Source organism: Bombina bombina, chromosome 2 (genome assembly GCF_027579735.1).
Source record: "Bombina bombina isolate aBomBom1 chromosome 2, aBomBom1.pri, whole genome shotgun sequence".
In the NCBI taxonomy this organism is placed as follows: Eukaryota; Metazoa; Chordata; class Amphibia; order Anura; family Bombinatoridae; genus Bombina; species Bombina bombina.
Genome location: NC_069500.1, coordinates 650572490 through 650584075, shown reverse-complemented (window position 1 = coordinate 650584075; position 11586 = coordinate 650572490). Strand labels below are relative to the sequence as shown.

Genomic DNA, 11586 nt, shown 5'->3' with positions numbered 1-11586 from the left:
TGTATCATGCAGAGGGAAGCTGAATGTCTCTGTCAGTATTTTTACCTGCACAGAGAAGCACTAAAATAGGCCCTTCCCACTCATATTGCAACAGTGGAAAGCTTCAGGAAACTGTTTCTAGGCAAAAATCAAGCCAGCCATGTGGAAAAAAACTAGGCCCCAATAAGTTTTGTCACCAAACATATATAAAAACGATTAACATGCCAGCAAACGTTTTATATTACACTTTTATAAGAGTATGTATCTCTGTTAATAAGCCTGATACCAGTCGCTATCACTGCATTTAAGGCTTAACTTACATTAATCCGGTATCAGCAGCATTTTTCTAGAAAATTCCATCCCTAGAAATATATTAACTGCACATACCATATTGCAGGAAAACCTGTACGCCATTCCCCCTCTGAAGTTACCACACTCCTCAGAATATGTGAGAACGGCAGTGGATCTTAGTTACTTCTGCTAAGATCATAGAAATCACAGGCAGATTCTTCTTCTAATGCTGCCTGAGATGAAACAGTACACTCCGGTACCATTTAAAAATAACAAACTTTTGATTGAAGTTAAAAAACTAACTATAATACACCACTCTCCTCTTACTACGTCCATCTTTGTTGAGAGTTGCAAGAGAATGACTGGGTATGGCAGTGAGGGGAGGAGCTATATAGCAGCTCTGCTGTGGGTGATCCTCTTGCAACTTCCTGTTGGGAAGGAGAATATCCCACAAGTAATGGATGATCCGTGGACTGGATACACTTAACAAGAGAAATATATATATATATATATATATATATATATATATATCAATAAATAAATGTATGAGCCAGATTTTAACAGCTGATACTGGGGAAATAATGTACAATTTGCAACGTATAGTCAAGAAAAAATGTATTCAAATATTAAAATATATGGATACTTCAGACATATATTATTATTGTTGATAACATATTTTTATTCAATGTACAAACATAATAAGCATAACATGGTTATACTGCCACAAAAACAAAATGTAAACATCATCACTTCAGAAGACTTTTGAGACTTTATGGGGTACAAAAAAAATGTCTTTATATATAATGTATATGACATGATCAAACAAACCCTACATTCACTATATAATCATTTATATCCAGACAGTCCAGATGTCAGAATGTCAGTGCGTCTCTCTCTTGCATGCTAGTATAAAAAGATCTTCCAAACATGAATGAGTGGAGTCCCGGTTTAATCTTCTCTGCTAAGGCAATGATTATGTTAAGATCGCCCTCTACTGTCAGATCGAGGTCTGTTTTCAGGCTACGCAGAGATTTAAAGGGCTTCTTACCCTTTTGTCTGCAAGTATAAAAAAATAAACATGATAATTAGATAATTTTTGAGAAAAATAAGCTTTATATAATCAGTGGCTTTGGTTATAGGTTTACACACATTTGTTTCACTAAAATATATAATTGTTTCCCAGTTTAATCTATACATTCACTCATTAATACATTCTTTATAAGCTGGATATAAATGGTATTAAATCCTCGAGAATTGCAAATAAAACAAAAAGGATCAGAGAATCAGTGTCGGCATTTAGAATCCACAGGAAATTTATAGAATTACATTCAGCTAACAGGCCAACTTGGCATGCAAATGACTAACCATTAACAATCCTACCATTTCTTATTTGTTTATCTGTGACTTTATATACACTAATTAAGCAAAGAAGCTGGCCAATGATCAATAATTTTATTAGCATGGCGCACAGATGGGAGGAAGGGATGGTGATGTGTGCTGGCAAACAAGTCAAGTCTTATGTTCTCAGTCTACAAGATGTTTTTCCTTTATAGGAAGTCTAAAATAATGATGGATACCATTCAAAGTAATTATTATACTGAATATGTCTCATTAAAATAAATAGATCCCTTGCAGCAATGAGGAACAGCTACACGTGTTAGTGATGTATCCAAAACACCACATGGCATTTACAGTGAAACAATGTCTGCCTCTGTCTAATTACTTCATATGTTTGTCAATAAGCTCTAACTTATTATTGCAACTGACTGGTTTCACCATAAAAACAAAATAAGAGATAGATAAGGGACACAATAAAAAAGAAAAAAACTTACGTGTCATCTTCAACATATTTGATCAAAGTCAGGGCTTTCCTATGTAGCATTAGCAAAAATTGTGCCAAAAACGTGCTTCTGAGGGATAAATCTGGTTTTAACTGGAAAACCTGCAAGATTAAGATAAGAGTGGTTCTGAAAATCAGTGCGTCTTAATATGAACTAGATCCTTGATGGCATTCTTTACAGACAAAAACAAAACACAGGAAAAACGGTTCTTTTAAAAAAATGTGCTCTATTTTTAAAGCAAGATATTAATCTCTAAAACACTAAGTAAAAAAAAAAGGTTATATATATATATATATACACATACATACATATATACACACACACACATATATATATATATATATATATATATATATATATATATATACACATACATACATATATACACACACACACATATATATATATATATATATATATATATATATACACACACATATACATATATACAAACACATGAACATATATCTAAATATATAATATAATATATATATACACACACACACACACACACACATCTCTCTCTCTCTCTCTCTCTCTCTCTCTCTCTCTCTCTAACAGCAATTTAAAATATGGGGAGGCGAAAAGTGAGTTTAAAATCCTCCACTAAATCCAAAATGTAGAGAAAATAACTCATTGTGTAAACCATTTACAAATCTAGACAAGTCAGCAGACTTGCTTTTACCCCAGAAACTCTCTGATTACACTGTTTCCAATGCAGCAAAGGATTCTGGGTGAGATATGCAAATGAGGTTCACAATGACTCACTTTTTTAACAACTTTATCAAGCAGTGATTCAACCTACTCCCAGCTGTGTAATGCAGCGATGCTATGAGATATGCAAATGAGGTTCAGAATGACTCCCTTTTTTACTTCTAGCCTGCTTTTTAAGGAAGACTTCACTTTAGGCCATAGCATCGCTGCATTACACAGCTTCTAAGCTTAGCTAGGGGTAGTAGTGATTCAGACCAATCCCAGGACAGCTGTTTCGTGGTTATTTCCACTCATCAGCTGGGAGTAGGTTGAATCACTGCTTGATAAAGTTGTTAAAAAAGTGAGTCATTGTGAACCTCATTTGCATATCTCACCCAGAATCCTTTGCTGCATTGGAAACAGTGTAATCAGAGAGTTTCTGGGGTAAAAGCAAGTCTGCTGACTTGTCTAGATTTGTAAATGGTTTACACAATGAGTTATTTTCTCTACATTTTGGATTTAGTAGAGGATTTTAAACTCACTTTTCACCTCCCCATATTTTAAATTGCTATATATATATATATATATATATATATATATATATATATATATATATATATATATATATATATATATACACACATACACACACACTTATTGCTTCAAAGCTATAAGAAAGAAAGAAGGTAGGACCTATAACTGTTAGGTAGTCCTATAAAAAGACAGGGAATACAGCACTCTTTTAAATGTCAATAAACACTTATTTTTAATTTATTAATACAGTTCTATACTCCTGAACTCAGACAACATAAGCATGATCCGGTGTAATGAAAAGAATCAACATATTATACAAAATACACAACAACACCTAAAGCAGTCATGCAAGCAGAAACCTCCTATATGCATTCAAACACGGGAAATCACAAACCTAAGTCAGCAACAACACAAACTTATGCTAAATGGCCATATTATAAATCGTATTGGAGACTTCTAGTGATCTGCGCTGATACAAAAACAGAAAAAAGTATACTGTTTTGAAAAAATAAAAAGTCCAGTAACTTTAAATAGGAGCCAGATCAAAAAATGTGTGCAGCAGACAGTCCAATTGTTTTACTGATTATTAACACGCTGTGTCAAAAACAGTCAGTTAGGCAAGAAAGCAGACAAGTAAATGTTAAAGCAAGCCAGTCCAAATCAAGTCAGCTGTATGAGTATCAAACCTCTTTTAACATATATAGTTAATGCAGTGTTGGTATGACATGCAGGGAACGTTACCTTCCGCAACTCGGCTTCATATGTTATACCGCTTGAATCAAATGCGAAACAGATACATCCTACCTGAAGCCTTTAGTCCCTGTATCGACCAAACTTGGTCCACCGCAAGTAAATTTATGCTAAGCCTTGGTGCTTATGTCCTTTTCCGAAGTTAATCCAATGGCATATCGCTGTGCTTGGTACCGCAACTAGCTTTCTTTTCCTATGACACTCAGCGTGTTACTTCCAATCAGCGAATGTTATAAATTGGTTCTTTCAAGATGCCGCTTTCAGGTGAGTTGGTTACAAATTAAACAGCCAACGCGCGTTTCACCCATGATCCTTTGCGACAAGGGCTTCGTCAGGGCTGTCAATCACACAGTGAGTCGTTCTTTTAACAGGTAACACTCCACCTCTTTTTGTAACGTCATAGTTTCTTAAAGTGGATAGATACCGTCTCCACTAGATACTTAAATATATTTACAAAAAATAAAATTTCCATTATAATTAGCATTCATTCATCAACAGCCTTTCTGTCAGGGTGCCAGGAATCAGACTGAGACGAGAAGTACAAAAATAATCACACCTTTATTAATAGCAAAAAATAATAAAAAGTCCACAAGTCAAATAACAAGCCAGAAGTCAAAACCAGAGCTGGTAGTCAGACGAGCCAAGTCAGGAGCCAAAGCGAATAGTCAGGCGAGCCGGAATCAGGAACAAGGAAAACAGCAGAGTCAGGAACAAGCCAGGGACCAGGAACCAGGAAGGACGTCAGGCAGCCAGGTAAATACACAGGAACTCTCACAAACAGGTCTGAGACAACGCAAAGGCAAAGCATACTGAACAGAGGCCCTTTAAATAATAAGTAATGACATCACAATTCTGAGACTGCATTCTGTCTCACACGGATGATGCACACCAGTCTGGCCATAAAAGGAAGTGCAGGAAATGAGCAGCATCTCCCACAATGCACCATAGTCAGGAAGAGAGGTGAGTAAAATGGCTGCAAGCAGCACATGGCAAACAAAAGAGGGAGAAAACCCTGACACTTTCACACTGAAAAATCGCTATCTGTTAGATGATAAAAAAACAGAAATTATGCTTACCTGATAAATTACTTTCTCCAACGGTGTGTCCGGTCCACGGCGTCATCCATTACTTGTGGGAAATATTCTCCCCCACAGGGAAAGGCAAGGAGAGCACACAGCAAGAGCTGTCCATATAGCTCCCTCTGGCTCCGCCCCCCAGTCATTCGACCGACGGTTAGGAGAAAAAGGAGAAACTATAGGGTGCCGTGGTGACTGTAGTGTATAAAGAAATTTTTTTCAACCTGATTAAAAAACCAGGGCGGGCCGTGGACCGGACACACCGTTGGAGAAAGTAATTTATCAGGTAAGCATAAATTCTGTTTTCTCCAACATTGGTGTGTCCGGTCCACGGCGTCATCCATTACTTGTGGGAACCAATACCAAAGCTTTAGGACACGGATGAAGGGAGGGAGCAAATCAGGTTACCTAAACGGAAGGCACCACGGCTTGCAAAACCTCTCCCCCAAAAATAGCCTCCGAAGAAGCAAAAGTATCAAATTTGTAGAATTTGGCAAAAGTGTGCAGAGAAGACCAAGTCGCTGCCTTACATATCTGGTCAACAGAAGCCTCGTTCTTGTAGGCCCATGTGGAAGCCACAGCCCTAGTAGAGTGAGCTGTGATATGGTCAGGAGGCTGCCGTCCGGCAGTCTCATAAGCCAAGCGGATAATGCTTTTCAGCCAGAAAGAGAGAGAGGTAGCAGTAGCTTTTTGACCTCTCCTCTTACCAGAGTAAACGACAAACAAAGATGAGGTTTGTCTAAAATCTTTTGTTGCTTCTAAATAGAACTTTAAAGCACAAACAACATCTAAATTGTGTAAAAAAACGTTCCTTCTTTGAAACTGGATTCGGACACAAAGAAGGAACAACTATTTCCTGGTTGATGTTCTTGTTGGAAACAACTTTTGGAAGAAAACCAGGCTTAGTACGCAAAACAACCTTATCTGAATGAAAAACCAGATATGGTGGATTACACTGCAAAGCAGATAATTCAGAAACTCTTCTAGCAGAAGAAATAGCAACCAAAAACAGAACTTTCCAAGATAATAACTTAATATCTATGGAATGTAAAGGTTCAAACGGAACCCCTTGAAGAACTGAAAGAACTAAATTTAGACTCCAAGGAGGAGTCATGGGTCTGTAAACAGGCTTGATTCTAACCTCACTGACGAGGCCCAATGAAGGCCGAAACGATCGTCTGGGGTTGCTTTGTTCCTTGTTCAGAGAGGAATTGCCTGGTATTTCGGTGCTGGACTGACTGTAATAGGCGGGATCAGACTGATATACTACAGGAAAGTTCTACTCTGTGAAAAGCATTGCTGGGCTAAAAGAAGTTGCACCCAGGTGGTAAATCGCCATAGAACAGGCTAACAATGGTATTGAGCTGGTTGTTCGTTCCTGTGAGTGCATTTCTCTCTGTGTGTATTGATTCTAACCAAAGCCTGAACAAAAAGCTTGTACATCTGGCAAAGCTGCCAGTCGTTTGTGCAACAAGACGGATAATGCAGAAATCTGTCCTTTTAGAGAACTAGCTTACAACCCTTTATCCAAACCTTCTTGGAGAAAGGAGAGAATCTTTGGAATTTTAATCTTACTCCAGGAGAATCCTTTGGATTCACACCAACAGATATATCTTTTCCATATTTTATGGTAAATCTTTCTAGTCACAGGTTTTCTGGCTTGGACCAGAGTATCTATCACAGAATTTGAAAACCCACGCTTGGATAAAATCAAGCGTTCAATTTCCAAGCAGTCAGCTGCAGAGAAACTAGATTTGGATGTTCGAATGGACCTTGTACTAGAAGATCCTGTCTCAAAGGTAGCTTCCATGGTGGAGCCGATGACATATTCACCAGGTCTGCATACCAAGTCCTGCGTGGCCACGCAGGAGCTATCAGAATCACTGAGGCCTTCTCCTGTTTGATCCTGGCTATGAGCCTGGGAAGGAGAGGAAACGGTGGAAACACATATGCTAGGTTGAACGACCAAGGCGCCACTAATGCATCCACTAGAGTCGCCTTGGGATCCCTGGATCTGGACCCGTAGCAAGGTATCTTGAAGTTCTGACGGGACGCCATTAGATCCATGTCTGGAATGCCCCATAATTGGGTTAACTGAGCAAAGACCTCCGGATGGAGTTCCCACTCCCCCAGATGGAAAGTCTGACGACTCAAATAGTCCACCTCCCAGTTGTCTACTCCTGGGATGTGAATAGCAGATAGATGGCAGGAGTGATTCTCTGCCCATTGGATTATCTTGGTTACTTCCTTCATCGCTAGGGAACTCTTTGTTCCCCCCTGATGATTGATGTACGCAACAGTCGTTATGTTGTCCGACTGAAATCTTATGAACCTGGCTTCCGCTAGCTGAGGCCAAGCCAGGAGCGCATTGAATAAAGCTCTTAGTTCCAAAATGTTTATCAGGAGAAGCGACTCTTCCCGCGACCATAGGCCCTGAGCTTTCAGGGAGTCCCAGACCGCGCCCCACCCCAAGAGGCTGGCGTCGGTCGTGACGATGACCCACTCCGGTCTGCGGAAACTCATTCCCTGAGACAGGTGATCCTGGGTCAACCACCAGAGAAGTGAGTCCCTGGTTACCTGATCTACTTGAATTTGGGGAGACAAGTCTGTATAGTCCCCATTCCACTGATTGAGCATGCATAGCTGTAATGGTCTTAGATGAATTCGAGCAAAAGGAAACACATCCATTGCTGCGACCATTAGTCCTATTACTTCCATGCATTGAGCTATGGAGGGTTGAGGAATAGAATGAAGAACTTGACAAGCTTTTAGAAGCTTTGCCTTTCTGACTTCTGTGAGAAAGATCTTCATTTCCACAGAATCTATTATTGTTCCCAGAAAAGGAACCCTTGTGGACGGTGACAGTGAACTTTTTTCTATCTTCACCTTCCACCCGTGAGATCTGAGAAAGGCCAACACAATGTCTGTATGAGCCCTCGCTTTGGAAAGGGACGACGCTTGGATTAGGATGTCGTCTAGATAAGGTGCTACAGCGATGCCCCTCGGCCTTAGGACCGCTAGAAGGGACCCTAGCACCTTTGTGAAAATTCTGGGAGCGGTGGCTAAACCGAATGGAAGAGCCACAAACTGGTAATGTTTGTCCAGAAAGGCGAACCTCAGGAACTGATGATGAGATTTGTGGATTGGGATATGCAGATACGCATCCTTTAGATCCACGGTAGTCAAAAATTGACCCTGCTGGATTGTCGGTAAGATTGTCCGAATGGTTTCCATCTTGAAGGATGGAACTCTGAGGAACTTGTTTAATATCTTTAAATTCAGAATTGGCCTGAAAGTTCCCTCTTTTTTGGGAACCACAAACAGGTTTGAGTAAAAACCTAGACCTTGTTCCCCGGAGGGGACTGGGTTTATCACTCCCATCTTTGATAGGTCTCTTACACAATGTAAGAATGCCTGTTTCTTTATCTGGTGTGAAGATAAGCGAGACAGGTGGAACCTTCCCTTTGGAGGAAGTCCCTTGAATTCTAACAGGTATCCCTTGGAAACTATCTCTAGTGCCCAGGGATCCAGAACATCTCTTGCCCAAGCCTGAGCGAAGAGAGATAGTCTGCCCCCTACCAGATCCGGTCCCGGATCGGGGGCTACCCCTTCATGCTGTCTTGGTAGCAGCAGCAGGTTTCTTGGTTTGTTTACCCTTGTTCCAGCCTTGCATGGGCTTCCAAGCGGGTTTGGGCTGGGCCGCGTTACCTTCTTGTCTAGCGGCAGTGGAGTTATTAGCCGGTCCGTTCCTGAAATTGCAAAAGGAACGAAAATTAGACTTGTTCTTAGCCTTAAAAGGCCTATCCTGTGGGAGGGCATGGCCCTTACCCCCAGTGATGTCTGAAATAATTTCCTTCAATTCCGGCCCAAAAAGGGTCTTACCCTTCAAAGGAATATTCAGTAACTTAGTCTTGGACGACACATCTGCCGACCAGGATTTTAGCCAAAGCGCCCTCCGCGCTACTATAGCAAAACCTGAGTTTTTCGCCGCCAATTTCGTTATTTGAAAGGCGGCATCCAATATAAAGGAATTAGCTAACTTTAATGCGTGAATTCTGTCCATGACTTCTTCATAGGAAGTCTCTTTCTGGAGCGACCTTTCTAGTTCTTCGAACCAAAAGGACGCCGCTGAAGTGACAGTAATAACACACGTAGCTGGTTGAAGGATGAACCCTTGCTGAACAAAAATCTTTTTAAGCAATCCTTCCAATTTTTTATCCATAGGATCTTTGAAAGCGCAGCTGTCCTCTATAGGAATAGTTGTGCGCTTCGCTAGTGTTGAAACAGCTCCCTCAACCTTTGGGACCGTTTGCCATGCGTCCCTTCTAGGGTCTACTATGGGAAACATTTTCTTAAATATAGGAGGTGGGGCAAAGGGTACACCTGGCTTCTCCCACTCCTTTTCCACTATGTTCGCTACCCTCTTAGGTATTGGAAAAGCGTCGTCGTGCACTGGGACCTCTAAAAATTTGTCCAATTTGCACAACTCTCTGGTACTACCATGGAATCACAGTCATCCAGAGTAGCTAATACCTCCTTAAGCAAAGCGCGGAGATGTTCTAGTTTAAACTTAAATGCCACTAGATCAGGTTCTGCCTGTTGAGAAATTTTTCCTGAATCTGAAATTTCACCCTCAGACAGCCCTTCCCTTACAGCCAATTCCGATTGATGCGAGGGTAAAATAGATAAGGCATCGTCAGCGTCTGATTGTTCATCCTTTTTATCTGTATTTAAAACTGAACAATCACGCTTTCTCTGAAAAGCTGGCAGTTTGGATAAAAGATTTGCTATAGAATTATCCACTACTGCTGATAATTGTTGCATAGAAATAAGCACTGGCGCGCTAGGTGTCGCCTGCGCGGGCAAAGCTGGTGTAGACACAGAAGGAGAGGATGTAGAGCTATCCCCACTACCTTCATTAGATAAATCATCTTGGGCAACATTATGAAAAATAACAGAGCTGTCCTGATTTTGTTTGGACGCTATGGCGCAATTATCACAAACACTCGAAGTGGGAACCACATTTGTCTCTATACACACAGAACATAGGTTATCTGATGGAACAGACATGTTAAACAGATTTAGGCAGGCAAACAATGCAATAAAAACGATTTTAAACAAAAACGTTACTGTCTCTTTAAATAATAAAATGACACATTTATTTCTGAATGTTCAAAAAACTATGAAGGCAATATCCGATTTTTCTGAAATTTGGACCCCAGTGTCTTAATGCTTAGAAAGTATTGCACAGCAAATATGGAGACTCTAGCTCTTAAAACAAGCAAACCGGATAACAGTTTTTATACACTACAATCCCTGCTACAGCCTTGTTGCAGCTTTTTACCTTCCTTAGGGGTCACCATTCACAGAAAAAAGCCTTTTGGAGTCACTTTCTGAGCCACAGGACCCTATCTGCATGCACTGCCTTGTAAATCAACTGTGCAGCTGAAGCACCAAAATGAGGCTTCCTCCCTCAGCACACTAGAGTGAAGGGGCCTTCCTGACTAGATTTAGGTGTCTAAAACAAGCCAGATCAATAAAAAACGTTCCCCAGTGTATGTGAGCTTATAAAATATTTCAAATGGTATCATATTGTAATAAAAACCAATCGATTTTGCCCCTAACAGTGTCTCACAGCATAAAAAACAAAAAGGGGAAGCCTGTTATCTTTTTTGCTGAGGTGAAAGAAAAATGGCTTACCTTTTCCCCTGAGGGGAAATATGACTGTCATCTAGCATTAGCCTGTGTTGTTAGAAGGACACCAGTCATACCTGAAGCAGATGAGTCTGCAAACTGTTACCCCCAACTGAAGTTCTCTTGTTTCAACAGTCCTGCGTGATAACAGTAATGGATTTTAGATACTGGTGCTAAAATCATAGCCCTCTTAAACAGAAATCTTCATCACTTTTCTGTTATAGAGTAAATAGTACAAGCCAGCACTATTTTAAAATAACAAACTCTTGATAGAAGAATAAAAAACTACAACTAACACCACAAACTCCTCGCCATCCCCGTGGTAGATGCTACTTGTTCAGAGCGGCAAGGAGAATGACTGGGGGGCGGAGCCAGAGGGGGAGCTATATGGACAGCTCTTGCTGTGTGCTCTCCTTGCCTTTCCCTGTGGGGGAGAATATTTCCCACAAGTAATGGATGACGCCGTGGACCGGACACACCAATGTTGGAGAAATATATATCACCTTATTTACCAGAAAAAGTTCTGTTTCTTTATGTTTATACTTTATATGCATATAAGAATATGCACATACACACACATGTATATGCGCATATGCATAGACATACACATATATGTGCTTACAAGATAAGCCTATTTTTTAAAGGGAAACACCCAACTGTTTTTTTTTTTAATCTTTATCTTAATTTGTAAACACATGCCTTTTACTATCCATAGCTCCAAGATGAAG

At 40.2% G+C, this 11586-nt stretch overlaps 1 protein-coding gene across 4 annotated transcripts in view; it reads right to left on the bottom strand.

Annotated features, from left to right (window-relative positions):
• Positions 1–925: 925 nt before the first annotated feature.
• The window catches only part of C9orf72 (C9orf72-SMCR8 complex subunit), a 114440-nt gene continuing 103779 nt past the window's right edge, over positions 926–11586 (bottom strand). For all 4 annotated transcript variants that reach the window (XM_053702588.1, XM_053702587.1, XM_053702590.1 and 1 more), the window contains 2 exons: positions 2103–2212; positions 926–1326 (listed from right to left, as the gene is read on the bottom strand). In XM_053702588.1, coding sequence (XP_053558563.1) covers positions 1143–1326; positions 2103–2212 — 294 coding nt within the window. In that variant the 3' untranslated portion in view covers positions 926–1142. The remainder of the gene's footprint in view (positions 1327–2102; positions 2213–11586) is intronic.